The sequence below is a fragment of the Mesoplodon bidens genome (assembly GCF_964165515.1).
Source record: "Mesoplodon bidens genome assembly, chromosome: 1".
NCBI lineage: Eukaryota > Metazoa > Chordata > Mammalia > Artiodactyla > Ziphiidae > Mesoplodon > Mesoplodon bidens.
This window is the reverse complement of record NC_138176.1, coordinates 53,653,684-53,668,405: the sequence shown is the minus strand read 5'-3', so window position 1 is coordinate 53,668,405 and position 14,722 is coordinate 53,653,684. Positions and strand designations below refer to the sequence as shown.

The window sequence follows — 14,722 nt, the reverse complement described above, 5'->3', positions numbered from 1 at the left end:
TGAATTCCAACCCCCATCCACTATTCTTTTTTTAAACACACCGAAGAGTATATCTATATGTAAAGAATGTACTTCTCTGTTCATATTCCACATACACATAAAATTACTATGAACATTAACAAACACATAGATTGTATTTAAAGGCATATACAGCCTTTGACTTTCAAAAGCTACTTATTAATTGAGTTATTCTGGGCCTGACTCCACCTGTTTCCAGCTTGGCCAGGTGCACATAGGTTACAGCTCTCCTTTGTACCTTGAGGTCTTTCCAGAAAAGAGGATGAGTATGAGAAATTAAGTTGAGGCAAAGAAGCCACGGGGTTTCATATCACCATGTAAAGGTGGAGTTAAGCAACATATATTATTAAAGCAGAAAACTATTTCTATGCCCCCTCTGGCATTTAACATTCCTTATGCTAAGACAGCATTCCATCCAGCTGCTTGCCACATACTCTTTTCTTTTCAGAAATATAAGTTCCAAATTCCATCGTTTAGACAACTTTCCATATGCTGTTCTGATGACGACATAAACTTTTGTCTCTGAATGCCCCTGACCGACCTCAAGGAGAACAAGTCAGGCTGTTCTTTTACTACAGAAAACGGCCGGAAGAGGGTTTGCTTTGGGTTCCCATTCGTGGTCATGATGAGGTGGGTGGCTACAGAATGTACGTGAAAGAGTGATGGACTCCCCAGGGTCAAAGTAGCCCCCCAGATTTTGCATCAACAGAAGCAGCAGTGCACAGAAGGGTGTCCCTATGGCGGGTGAGAGCCCCCTCTAGAGCCCCACTTCTAAAGCTCAGTAGGGTCCGCGTCCCAGTTTGAACACGTGCTTGGCAATTACACGTGCAGGAGGAGTCCTGTTGGACTCCTGTTACTGGACTGCTGAGGTTTTTCTCATGGTGACTGGTATGGAAACTGCCTGCCTGGAGCTGCCTGGAAACCCAGTCCCGGCCCCGCCCTAGTAGTGTTCCCCTGGCACCCGGACGAAGGATGCCAAGCAGACAAGGAACAGTTCCCACTGGGGATGGCGCCTTCCCGCTCCTTCACTTCCCGCTTCCTCTTCCTCCTGCTTTCTTCTTTTCCTCCTTCTCTGCTGCCTCCCTCTGTCCCCGCTCCATCCTTTGGCGCTGGCGGCCAGGGCACAGCTCACGGGGGCGGGGCAGAGGCGCTCGCGTGGCTGTACGAGCGCCTGGACAGAGAGGCCCGGGTGGTCCTGCTCTCTACCTCCTCCCCCGCCTCCCCTCTCGCTCCTGGGGGACCAGGGTTGGGGCAGCAGGGGAACATGGCCATGAAGCCGAGGCGGAACCGCTGGTTCATGAAGCAGTAGATGATGGGGTTGACGCAGGAGGAGGTGTAGGAGAGCAGGAGGATGAAGGAGATGGGGGTCCCGGAGAGGCGGCGCTCGGCAGAGGCGGTGTCAAAGGCCCGCCAGACGTTGGCACTGAAGATGGGCATCCAGCAGAGGAAGAAGAGAACCACGATGACCATGAGCATGCGGATCACCCGCTTCTTGGCCATCAGGTTGGTCGCGGGGCTGCTGCTTCTCATGCGGCCGAGCCTGCCGCCGCCGCTGCTGGACAGCTGCTGCAGCTCCAGCTTCCCTGGAGCTTGCTTGGACCTCTGCAGGTAACACCCATCGGTGGCCTCGTATCTGCCGCTGCTGCCGAGGCTCGGCTTCCTTTCTGGGTGGGCAAGGGACAACACTTATTTTTCGGGATGGGTCATGCCAGACAGAAGGCATGGAACCCCTGCCCCCTGCATCAAGGGGCTAAACCACACTTGAACTGTACTATTGGGCAGGCAACCTCGGGCCTGCCTTGACATGGGTAGGTGTTGTTTACACTAGTCCTTTCCTTCAAATGAAAAACTACTTAAAACCACTAAAATAATATATAGTATCTGAGGTACATAATTTATAATAGTAAAATAATATTTTACATATGTAGATTATAAGGATAAAAAACTGTTCAAGAATGAATAGGCACACTCTTCTTCCAGCTCCTCAGGGGGAAGTTTCCTGCTTGCTTGGGAAACCTCCAGACTGCTTTTACTGGGAGGACTCTGCATAATGAGCAAAAACCAAAGAAGACCTTGAAGTTGTGTAAGTGGTAAAGAGTTGAGTAAAGGGGTGGAGTGAGAAGGGGGGGCAAGTGATACCAACAAAGGTGTCAGGTAAGTTTCTCTGACCAGTGGACTATAATGAAGGGGGGGAGGCTCTGTGGCAGCTGCAACAGGAGTGAAGAGGAGGAGAGAGGATGGCGCCTGGAATTACAATTTGCTTTGGTTGCAGAAGGGGGTCCATTTGAATGCAATGGCACAGAGAGCCTGGGACCCATGGGCCCTCAGCTTGTAACTGGGCGATGTGTGTATTATTTCATCTATTCCAATCAGCACCCTTTTGAGAGGAATAATTTCTTCATTTTACAGATGAGGAATAGAGACACTGGGTCTCATGACTGTGCCTTAGGACACAGAGTCTCCTAAGAAGACTTTTGAAAACCTCTAATATACCCTATACACACACTGGGTATATCTATTTAAGTTACAGAAAATAAGCTTTTGTAATCTTTTGGCATAAACATACAGCTAAGAGATAGTTACCTCTAGCAGACTTCTTCTGGCTAGCATCAAATTTTATTCCCTGGTAAAGTTCCAGAGAGATTAATCCATATGCCACCATCATCACAATTCCAGGAATAAGAAAGAGGATGAGTAACAGGAAGGTGTGCCTAATAAAATAAAAAGCAATCCAATAACCAGCATCTCTAGCATTTCAAACTCAGATGGGATGGAATAAGCAAGGTTCTTCTCCATTTTAATGAGTCTGAGGAAACACATTAATTACTAGTATTTAATATCTTTGGAAATTTCCCATCTGGAGGGTCAGTCATTCGAAGTTGTTTACTTCTTTTCTTTCAGATAAAAAGTCTCTTATGAAGGACTAGTTAAATTTGAAAAGTTTGGTGTAAATCTGTGCCTGAAACAAGTCTACATTTAAAACAAATTAGAGCTTAAAAAAGAAAAAAAAAAAAAAAAGCCAATGAGAGTAGGTGAATACCTCAATAAAATGGTTTCTGAAATAATAGTAATAATAAGAGCTTACATTCATTGATGACTTATTCAATTTCAATACAGCATATATATATTACTATATCTAATTCCCATAATAACTTTTGAGGTAGGTACTATTAACATAATACCCATTTTACAAATGAGGAAACAGACTTAGAGACAATAAATAATTTGTCCAAAGTTACACAGCTCGTGGCAAAGGTGAGATCTGAACCCGAGCAATATGATTCTAGAACTCATGCTCTTAAACATCACAATATACCATTTGTTGACTTTATAGCAACAGAATCATCTAATGCATAGGTAGCAATGATGGAAAACCTCCTTGGTTTTGCAAAATAAGCATTCTGGCTGTTCTGACCCATTGGCACAGTGGCAAGCTTGTTCGAGTGCCTGGTGGGCCAGAGCTATGCTTTCTCTAAATATGTTTGATTCCTGAAGAATTGCAGCCTCCTTCTTTATGAGTCTGGCCCCTAAATCACTTTTGCAGTCTGGCATGTTAAGATTACGCGATTAGGCCATAAAATTGTCAGAGGCTCACAGTGGCTGAGCCATTTCTCATTTCAATTGGACATGTTTTGATAAGAGTTCTTTTCGAGTCTTGGAAAAGTCCCTCATTTGCAACATAACTCTTTTTGTGTGTATGCGTTACTTGGATGAAATGAAAAAAAGGAAGGCAAAGAAAGCAGAGATTATCTCAGTTTTGAGCTATTTTTTTTTTTTAATCCTTGTCTGAAGTTTCCAACATCTGTGTTTTTTAGGGTTGGTTTCTATTGCCAGTTTTTTTCTATGTACAGCTCATATTTTCCCATGTCTAATACTTTTTTTAAATTTTTATTTATTTATTTTTGGCTGTGTTGGGCCTTCGTTTCTGTGTGAGGACTTTCTCTAGTTGCAGCAAGAGGGGGCCACTCTTCATCGCGGTGCGCGGGCCTCTCACTATGGGGGCGTCTCTTGTTGTGGAGCACAGGCTCCAGACGCGCAGGCTCAGTAGTCGTGGCTCACGGGCCCAGTTGCTCCGCGGCATGTGGGATCTCCCCAGACCAGGGCTCAAACCTGTGTCCCCTGCATTGGCAGGCAGACTCTCAACCACTGCGCCACCAGGGAAGCCCTTGAGCCATTTAAAAATGTCTAACTCCCTCCTTCTAAAACATGCTGGGAACTGGTAAACATAATTAATGTCCTGCATTTGTGTAGCCTCTTTAAAGATATTTAGTGACATTTTCATAAACATGCTCTCATTTGAATCTCACATCCATCTAATGAGGTAGATAAAAAAAATCTTTATTCTTAAATCTTTGTGTAGATAAAGATGAACGTCAGGGAGGTGATATGAACTTGTCCAATATCACCCACTAGTAAGCAAAGAAACAGGTACTAGAACCTTGCCTTTTAATTTCCAGTACAGTGTCCCGTGCAAGTACCACAGCTGCAGCTCTAAGAAAAACCACATGGGATTCGGAACTCATCCTCGGCTCTACCTCCAGTTCTTGGAAAATCAGAGCTCTTCCAGAAGCACACTGCATAGTGGTTAAGACCAGATGCTCTCTTATCTCTTCTAGGTTTGGGACCTGGAGCAACTTGCTTAACCCCTCCATGTCTCAGTTTCCTCTGTAAAATGGGGACAATAATAGTACCCACCCTATAGGGTTTTGCGAGGATTAGTTGAATTTATATATATATATATATATATATATATATATATATATATATATATATATATATTTATGGCGTTTAAAACACAGCACTCTAAGTGTTTGCTGTCACTGTTACTCTAGAAAGAAGTTAGAGACAACCTTCTCAATAAGTCTCCAGGAGACTGATCCCCCTAGACACTGGACAATACATTTCAGTTTTTATTAAACCTGCAAAATTATATCGAGTTGTATTAAACAAATAAACCCATGCAGCCTTACCAGGACTGCTGCATGACATCATTTGGCAGTAGAAAACGGCACATGTTCGCAGTCTGATTGTTATTTTTGGTAAAAGGCACCAAGTTGCTATAAATTGGGTACGGAGTCATGATGGTAAAGGAGAGGCACCAGGTAGCGGCAATCACCTTCAAAGCGTGGGATTTTGTCTGCCAGACGCGGGACTGTAAGGGCTTGCAAATTGCACCATATCTCTCCAGCGATATGGCTACCAGATTAAAGGTGGAGACACTCACAGAGGTGCCTGGAAAAGGAACAAAGAAGCTGGTTATGCAGGCTCTGAAATCCAAAGTTTATTTGCACAATGAGCTTAAGCATACCTGATCTGCGCAGGTTTGATAGATAGCAGAGGAAAACGCTCACAGGGTAAGAATATTGTGTATATATATCTTTAAAAAATGATTTATTCCCAGCTTTGTCCCCAAAACGATTTGAGGCAGGTAACGAAATGTGTTTGCAAATACATCTTATTGCCAATTTTTAGATAAGTTTATTGAACTTTGATTACAACCAACTCCTTCCTAGGCTGAAGGTGCTCATTAATTAATAACCAAGTGGATGAAATATGTTCCTATCCCACAGAAGAGATTTCTGAGTGACCTGTAGAATAGCTTTAGTTTTGAGCATGATCTGCATAGTTAAGTTGACCTTTTAACCCAATATTCTCAAGGACTGTGAGCCTGAAAATTCAGTGGGGTCTGAGCTGGGAGCATTAAAACTCTTCCTGAAAATTTCTAGTACAGACATTTTTTTAAAGATTTTTTTGATGTGGACCATTTTTAAAGTCTTTATTGAATTTGTTACACTATTGCTTCTGTTTCATGTTTTGGTTTTCTGGCCACAAGGTATGTGGGATCTTAGCTCCCTGACCAGGGATCAAACCCACACCCCCTGCATTGGAAAGGGAAGTCTTAACCACTGGACCACCAGGGAAGTCCCCAAACTGTTTTTAAGAGTGAAACATTCTAAGTTTCAAAATGGAGTGTTGAAAAAATACCTAGTGAAAAAGGAAGAAGGAAACTCTCCATATCATAACTAACGTTTTTCTCTGGGTGGAAGGGCTAGGGCCTGCTTTCTCATTCTCTTTGCTTCCTGTATTTTGTAAAAGGAGCGTGCGTCATCAGTGAGAAAGATGTCAAAGCACCTCGTTCAAAAGAATATACTTACGCATAGTCAAAAGAGCTTAATTTTCCTTATTTTTTGTATTTTGTGTGTGTACATACTTATTATAATCTCTTATCCCCTTAAAATTCCCTTTAATTCTTTTTTTTTTTTTTTTAATGTGGTACGTGGGCCTCTCACTGTTGTGGCCTCTCCCGTTGCAGAGCACAGGCTCCGGATGCGCAGGCTCAGCGGCCATGGCTCACGGGCCCAGCCGCTCTGCGGCATGTGGGATCTTCCCGGACCGGGGCACGAACCCGTGTCCCCTGAATTGGAAGGCGGACTCTCAAACACTGCGCCACCAGGGAAGCCCCCCTTTAATTCTTCATCCATAAATTCAACTGATTCTTCTCTTATCTCTTACCATGATGGAGGAGTTCTTAGCCTGGGGCCTTTTGTGAAACTATGTATGAAAATATTCTTTTTCTAGGGAGAATAGCCATAGTATTCCTGAGAGACTTGAAGGAATCTACAACCCTGAAACCATTCTATAAGAACTTACATTCTGAGACAGGATTTGCTGTGTTTTATAGGACTTTAAGGAGTTGATGACATCTGAATTAGAGGGTACAGCCCCAAATTCCTCAGAGTCAAGTCTGTACAATGGGTCCACTGTACTTATAAACCCACCAGCAGGCAAGCAGTCTTTTTTCTGGCTATGTATTAGGAGCTTAATGAGTGTTAACTATTAGAAACAATATTGAGGAGAACATAAAATTAAGGGAAGAATTGAAATCACTGGAATCAGAAATCCAACAAAACCATTATGGTATTGCAAACACTTTCAGAATTATCTTGCTCGAACAGTCTGTCCTAGAAATTTTCAGGAAGAGTTTTAAAGCTCCTAGCTCAGACCCCAGCTATTTTTAAAACACTTTTGGTTGCAGTGAAACTTACATAACATAATCATTTTAAAGTGTTCTGTGGCATTTAGCACTTTCACAACGTTGTGCAACTACACAAGCACTCTTTTTAAATCTCCTCCCACAAACCTTGGTTAAGATTATTAAATATTATCATAAGATATATACAGACAGGTCTTGAAAGCCTAAAGCACTATGAGATGTTGGTTATTATTATTGCGTCATTGTTTAACAATGATCCTTTTCATTTGTGAGTCCATTTTTCTTTTCAGAGGACTGGACCCAGATTGACACTTTCTTGGTTATTTGTCCATGTCACGCAGATCAGTTATTCATCATCATTTTGTCACTGCTGGATCCCGATTCCTCAATTGGGAGAAATAAAGGCTTTTAAAGCTTTCCGGTCATTGAAGGCTGCCCTAGCACAACTCAGCTCTGCATATTTTGCCTGGCTTAGGTCAGAACAAACAACAACTCCTTCCTCATTCCCCGCCTCTCCTCCTCCTCTCCCAACTAATTCTCAGAATGGGCAAGGGACAAAGCATTTTGGCAGACAGAGGGGACAAAGAGACATGTTTTGTTTCAGCCTTAGAAGAGCCACAGCAGTTGGCAAAGCGAGGTCATGTACTCACCACTGTTGTGGCTACCGATCTGGGTTCAAGTCAGCTCTGTAGCTTACCACCTGTGTGTCCTTGGGCACATTATTAACCTCTCTGTGCCTCTGTTCCCTCCTCCGTGAAACAGGGAAGGATAACTGTATATTCTTTATAGGGTGGTTGGGAGATAAAATATGATCATGGAAGTAAAAACTTAAAGCAATTAGGAGACTATCTGGTGCTCAAAAAATGCATTCAGGGCTTCCCTGGTGGCGCAGTGGTTGGGAGTCCGCCTGCCGATGCAGGGGACACGGGTTCGTGCCCCGGTCCGGGAGGATCCCGCGTGCCGTGGAGCGGCTGGGCCCGTGAGCCATGGCCGCTGAGCCTGCGCGTCCGGAGCCTGTGCTCCGCAATGGGGGAGGCCACAACAAGGCCCGCGTACAGACAAAAAAAAAAAAAAAATGCATTCAAAAATATTAGCTCTTGTGACTTTTATTATCGTCACCATCGTTTTGATTGGCAAAGGCAGAGAGCTGCATATCTCAGCCAACCAGTGTCAGCTTAGCGACCCACAGGCTCTAGGAACAAATTCAATTCCTCGTCTAGTGGCAGAGGTCTCTCTCTCTCTCTCTCTCTCTCTCTCCCTCTGCCTGAGATGGTCCCAGACCCTGGGGAAACAGTCTGGGAAGTGAATCCTGAGAAGGGAATCTAGACCTCTGATGAAACTGGTTTTCAAATAGCCCCTGTTCCCTAGGAAAGCCAGAGCAACGGCAGAAAGAGCCCTCTTCCAGCACCCTGGCCACCCCAAAAGCCATGCCTTGGGTTGGGTAGAGCTCAGAATACAATCAACGACCTCCAGGAAGGAACAGAACAGCTTGCACCTGTCTTACTTTCTAACAGAAGCAAGCAAAACCAACCTCTTATGTGGCTTCTTACCAACTTCTTCCACTTTGAGAAACTGACCCCTAAAACTGGGGACTGACTTCTGGGGAGTTATGAGGACTAACCCCCCATAAAGCCAGCTCCTCTGTCCTTACACCTAGCCCTACACAGACAGATGTTTTGTTTTGGCTGTTAGGGGTTGGGGAAGGTCTGGGGCTGAGCGGGGTCTGGGGCGAGCTCCAGAAATAGGCACCAGCAGCAACTCACCCATGAAGTAGGCGGTGGTCTTGCAGACAGCGCTGCCAAAGATGAAATCCTTGAGCAGGTTGGGGATGAGGTTGAAGGGCATGCAGAAGAGGCAGAGCGTGAGGTCACTGACAGCCAGGGAGAGCAGGAAGATGCTGGTGACCGTTCTCATCCTCTTGTTCCGAATCAGCACCGTCATGACCAGCGTGTTTCCCAGCACACTGAGCAGGAATATCAAGGAGTACAAGAGAATCTGCACGGCTGGCTGCCACTCTGAGAGGAGGAACGGAGACGAGGGATGGAGGTTATGAGAGCAGAATGTTAAAACCTAGCACGCGCAGCAAACACTTATTTCCTGCCGATTTTTTTTTTCAGGGGCGGACATCATTGAACCCAGATCTCCCTGTACTTACAATATTTTGCAGAAACAAAGTGAGGAGAGCACAGAGTGTTCAGTTGCTTCTAAAATGTTGGTCTGTTAAAGGATCACTCACTCAGGAAACCACTTTTTCTTAAGAACAAAGCTCCTCTAGTGAATAGTGATTGCTTTCTTTCCTAAGCGGCTAAGCATTATTTTGCTATAATCACTTCTTCACACTGATTTCCCCCAAGAAAAGGCGACAGCTAGATTGCGACAGCACCTTTTCTGTGATGCTTGTAAGTTCAAGCTTTTACACTTGTCCTCGCTTCTGGCTCCACTTCAGGTCCTCCTCCCACTGCTTTTGTGCCCCCAAGTCCTGTACATTAATCCCAACTCTCCCCTGGGGAACAAGAAGATCATTGGACTCAATTCTGCTTTTTGATCTCTTATTCAAACTTCTGAACAGATGACTTTACCCAGCCTTGTCTCACGAGGACTTTGTTATATTTTCGCAGTCAGCCTTGCCTTTGCTGATTTTTTCCCCCAACTTAATTGTTTTCTGAATTAAAATATCAGCCTCTGACACCTACCTTTGGAAGCATGGGGCTGATCCAAGCAGAAAAGCGTCTTGTTTTCGATCCCCAGTTCGCAGGGAGGCGTCATGTTGCTTCCATTCAAGAGAAGGCTGTCCACATCCATCCTTGCTTGCTGCTTTTCACCAAGCACTGGCGAGCTGATGAATGGCTCACTCTCGGCTCATTCCTCTAATGACCGACTGGAGAGTTTCCCAAATGCAACCTGCCGTGGAGGGGCAAGGGGGTTGGGGGAGTGATTGCCAGGTGTGGGCTTCTGAAGCCATTCTTAAAGGCGACTGGAGTTCCACACACTCAGGCCAGCTGGGCAAACATGTGCACTCCTGTCTTGGAAAGAGCAGCTGATGCAAGGCAAGCCTGCCCCACCTTCCAGGCCCACCCCATTCCTGGGCCAGCCATGGGGCCCTGCGCACAGACAGCCTGATTGTAACTTAACCCTTCCTGGAGTGTCACTGCTTTTCCACACACATGCACACAGGTGTGGACACACACATACATGGACACATTACCTCTCTTCTCTGTATAGGAACCTGTCACCGTCCCAGACATAGGCAGAATAAAGCCCAAACTGGCCGTGTGAGACAGAAACAATTAACACAGTAACAGATACCATAATGCAGAGCATCAGGACTAAAGGACACGGAGGGACTGTGTTTCTACCTCCTTATATAAAAGCAGTTAGTGAGTGCCTTTTTAGCTTTGGACCCATGCCCAGCAGTGTGTGTGGATATAACTACTGGTTGTTAAGCTCTTACCAACCACAGGGTTATTTCTCTGCCCTTGGAAACTGACTATACGTGCCTTGATTCTTATTACAGAAACACTTTAGTAAGATTTTCCATTCGTTCATTTATTCACTCATCCATTCATTCAGCACATGTTCATTGAGAGTCAGCCGTTTGCCAGGTACTTTTCTAAACACATAAGCAGTTAATGAATAAGATTATTTCAGATGTGTAAAGCACCACAGAGGAAGTCAAGCAAGAAGGCGTAATTGAGAGGGATGGATGGGGGGTGCTAATTTAGGCAGGGTGGTCAGGAAGGGCCTCCCTCAGGAGGGGACTATGATCAGAAAGCTAGATGGCAAGGAGGAGGAAAGCTTGTGCCGATCTGGAGGAAGCTGCTTCTAGGCAGGAGTAGCAGTCTTCTTGGCAGAGGTCACAGCAGGAACAAAGGCCCTGAGGTGGGAATGAACTTGAACTGTTTGAGTTCAGTTAGAAGTAGGAATGAGGTGGGAGGTTAGGATAGAGAGGGGGACCTGGCCGGGAGCTCTGGGTTTTCTGTGAGGCTTTGTGGTACTGGAAAACTCCTCCAGCCCTATTGCACACATACTCTCCTCAGTTGAGACCTTTGGGACAGCAGGTGAGAGTGGAGGGCCCTGTGTTTCTCACATGTTGCTTGGCCCAGCTGAGACCTGGTCTAGATGCCTCTGGGATGCCTTGTGTTTTGACAGCTGTCTCAGTTGACAGAGCTACCTATTATATATTTGCTGAATCCCTGCCAGACACACATGAACTAATGGACTTTTTCACCATCCAGGCTCAGTGGAGCTGAGAAGAGAGTGGTACCCCTGTTCTTTGAAACCATGAACAGCTCACGTTGAGGCACTTAGTTGTAAGAACTAGAAATTCGAGGAATGTTGGAGAAGCTAACAATAATTATTAAGAAGACAGGCTTTGGCATCAGACAGACCCAGGGTCAAATCCTGGCTTCACTGGTTACCTGCTGGGAAATACTGGGCAGGTTTCTTAACCTAAGGCTCATTTCCTTCTTCTTTCAAATGGGGACCAAAATGACCTCATAGATATTTGTTATGAAGATTGATTGCCTCAAGACAGTGCCTGACACAGAAAAAGTGTTCCATAAATCACAGAAAATAACAACTATTATTATTATTTTCCTTTTACACACAAGGAAATTGACTCAGAGTGGCCATGTGATTTGCTGGCGAGAACCAGCTGTGGATACTCCCTCACTGGCCGGCAGCCCCACCCTCACTCCTCTTCCTGCAGCATAGAGTTTTCTTCACTGTCCTAGTGTCCTGTAGCCCGTTTGGAGCCAGAACCTGTGTCTCTGCCTGTCATTCCTGCCTCGGTTCCTGTTGGCTGAATCTTCTCAGTCTGCAGACTGATACGGACCCTGCCCACTAGGAGGGGACCCTGTGCAATACTGTCCTGATTTGGAAAGGGATAACCATTCAGATTCTGAGCACTGGGTATAGCTAAATTTCACTGCACTGCTGTTCCCAGCAGCTGACTGCTTCAGCTGCTTTAAGTGGGCTGATATCACCGTCCATAGAGGGTGCTTCCTAAGCATGTTCCTCAGGCCCTTCGGCTGCTGCTCCAGCCACTGCAGGGAACCTGCTGCTCAGGGTCCAAGAGCAGAGGGGCAGAGGGCTGGTGTCCACCTGCCCTGAACTGAAACGGAGCCCAATTTGGAGCGTTTCTCCTTCCTTCCTTCCTCCCTCCCTCCCTTCTTCCTTCCTTCCTTCCTCCATCCCTCCTTCCCTTCTTCCTTCCTTCCTTCCTCCCTCCCTCCCTTCTTCCTTCCTTCCTCCCTTCCTTCCTTCCTTCCTCCCTTCCTCCCTCCCTCCCTCCCTTCTTCCTTCCTTCCTTCCTCCCTCCCTCCCTCCCTCCCTCCCTTCTTCCTTCCTTCCTTCCTTTCTCCCTCTCTCCCTCCCTTCTTCCTTCCTTCCTTCCTCCCTCCCTCCCTCCCTCCCTCTTTTCTTTCCTTCCTTCCTTCCTTCCTCCCTCCCTTCTTCCTTCCTTCCTCCCTCCCTCCCTCCCTTCTTCCTTCCTTCCTTCCTCCCTCCCTCCCTTTTCTTTCCTTCCTTCCTTCCTTCCTCCCTCCCTTCTTCCTTCCTTCCTCCCTCCCTCCCTCCCTTCTTCCTTCCTTCCTTCCTTCCTCCCTCCCTCCCTCCCTTCTTCCTTCTTTCCTTCCTTCCTCCCTCCCTCCCTCCCTTCTTCCTTCCTTCCTTCCTTCCTCCCTCCCTCCTTCCCTTCTTCCTTCCTTCCTTCCTTCCTTCCTCCCTCCCTCCCTTCTTCCTTTCTTCCTTCCTTCCTCCCTCCCTCCCTTCTTCCTTCCTTCCTTCCTTCCTACCTTCCTTCCTTTTTTCCTTTTATCCTTTCTTCCTCCTTTCCTGCCTTTCTATTCTGTTCTGTTCATCCATTGGCAGGAAGAAAGGGTGGAGTGCAGGAGAGTGCGTCCTAGAAGTTTTGTAAACTCACAAAGAGTAAGTGTGGCACATTTGAGTGCTGTGCTTTACGAACTTTAGTGCAAATCTGATCACTGGGCTTAGTGGTTAAAAAATGGGGATTCCCAGGCTCCCTTCCCAAGGATTCTGATCCTTCTGCCCCAAGCCTGGGAATCTGCACTTTTATCCAGCATTCCTGGTGATTTGGAGGCCAGTGATCACAGGATTACCTCTTAGGAAGCTCCCTGGAAGCTGGTAAGTGTGTGAGAACAGGTGTCAGATGGCGGGAACCTAAGCCTGAACTTCACCCCAGTTGTGAACATGACCAAATTACTTGACTTTTCTGAGTCTCAGCTTGTTCATCTGTAAAACAGGCATAATATAGCCCTACCTCTAAACAAAGCAACGCATGGAAAGCACCTCGAAAAATGCCTAGAACATAGGGCTGGACTCTAATTGTTACTATCAGTGGATAAGAGTAATCCTGGGAATGCTCTATTTATCCCCGTTATCATGGTCAGGTTAAGGGTTTGTGTCTCCAGTACATCAGCACAGTGCCTGGCATACAGTGTGTGCTTGGGGAATGGGAATAAATAAGGAGTAAAAAATCAGGAGAGCCTATATTGCATTGCTTATTCTACCCTTCTATATCTCTATTGCATCGGTTCTTTTCCTGGCCAGCTCTGGATTTTTCAGTCTGACTTTCTGAGCCAGTGTTACCACAGAATTAAATTTAAAAAGAGAGGATTCCAACAGGAGACATTAGGGCTTTCAAGGGGAGAGCTGATGCATTTTTCAGGATGTTAGCCCTTACTTCGTTCCTCAGCACACATTCATCGAATGCCTTCTAAGTGCCAGGCAAGGTGCCAGGTGCTGGGGATAAGCCATGAACAAAGTGGATGGGATCCTGCCCTTGGGAAATTCTCCGTGCACTGTAAGAAGCAGGCAATAAACAGATGGGGCAAAATAAAAGTAGCCTTCTCGCCTCGGAGCCCTACCTTCTGACTGAGCATAGGCCCAGGAGAATTGATAAAAATTTACTAAACTGAGTTGAAATGGTTTAAGTGCCTCCCCTCTCTCCGAGCCACAGAGTTTGGGTGTCTCCTGCAGTCCCCAAAGCCCTGTGGGTACTGAGGACTCTTTTCTGGCAAACGCTCCCCTAGGAAGACAGAACGTGAGCAATCCTGCTGGAGCCCTGGATAAAGAAATTGGTAGCTGTTCCCCCAAACCATTCTCCATCTTAAGAAACAATTGTTCTAAAACACGTAAAAGATTTATTTGGATTTTTTTCCTCATTATAACATGAATCATATGCTCATGATACATGTTAGGCAAATTTTTTTAAATAAAGAAAAATAGATAAATAAAAATATTATACAAATACATTTCAGAGCCCCACATGATTTATCCTCAGAGAATCACAGTCCAGAAGCCAGAGGTAGTTAACAGGTAATGGCATGTTGCAGGATTCCCAATTCTTAGGGCAGCCTGACATTTCTTCAAATGATCTTGCCTCCTCTCTGCAATTTTCCCCCCTCTCTGCTGCTCAAAATGTCACTCTCTAAATTCCTTATTCCTCATTCTCTTTCTAAACTCACCCAGAGTGTTGCCTGCTAGGGTTTTTCTGTTTTCCTCCCTGTAACCATCTCAGATTTCTGGAAGAGCCTGACTGGGACTCCCCTCCCTCCTCACCCTGCACTGGCCACGTATGGGTTCCTCAGGAGGGTAGATGCACTGAGCCCTGCTGCCCTCAGAAGCTTGTGTGCAACTCCCTCTGAAGTCCTTCTCCCACTGGCTGCCCTTCTTGAGAAATCATATTGG

General features: G+C 45.8%; 2 protein-coding genes across 4 annotated transcripts in view; one reads left to right on the top strand and one right to left on the bottom strand.

Moving 5' to 3' along the window:
* LOC308624562 (protein FAM184B-like) overlaps positions 1-14,722 on the top strand; it is a 79,569-nt gene that overhangs the window by 28,642 nt on the left and 36,205 nt on the right. The gene's annotated exons all lie outside the window — the stretch shown is intronic.
* Positions 1,116-10,244, bottom strand: LOC308622114 (cholecystokinin receptor type A-like). The gene is made up of 5 exons (XM_081243246.1): positions 9,706-10,244; positions 8,776-9,027; positions 4,989-5,250; positions 2,602-2,729; positions 1,116-1,682 (listed from the first exon to the last, which is right to left on the bottom strand). The coding sequence occupies exons 1-5, from the start codon at positions 9,812-9,814 to the stop codon at positions 1,147-1,149; spliced, it is 1,287 nt and encodes a 428-aa protein (XP_081099372.1). The 5' UTR covers positions 9,815-10,244; the 3' UTR covers positions 1,116-1,146.

Bases quoted from the DNA above. Each gene is read 5' to 3' on its own strand.
- LOC308622114 (XM_081243246.1), bottom strand. From the start codon at position 9,814: ATGGATGTGGACAGCCTTCTCTTGAATGGAAGCAACATGACGCCTCCC. The intron at 5,251-8,775 runs GTGAGTTGCTGC...TTCCTTTTCCAG, and splicing joins GACCACCGCCTACTTCATGG to GCACCTCTGTGAGTGTCTCC. The intron at 2,730-4,988 runs GTAAGGCTGCAT...TTATTTTATTAG, and splicing joins GATGTCATGCAGCAGTCCTG to GCACACCTTCCTGTTACTCA.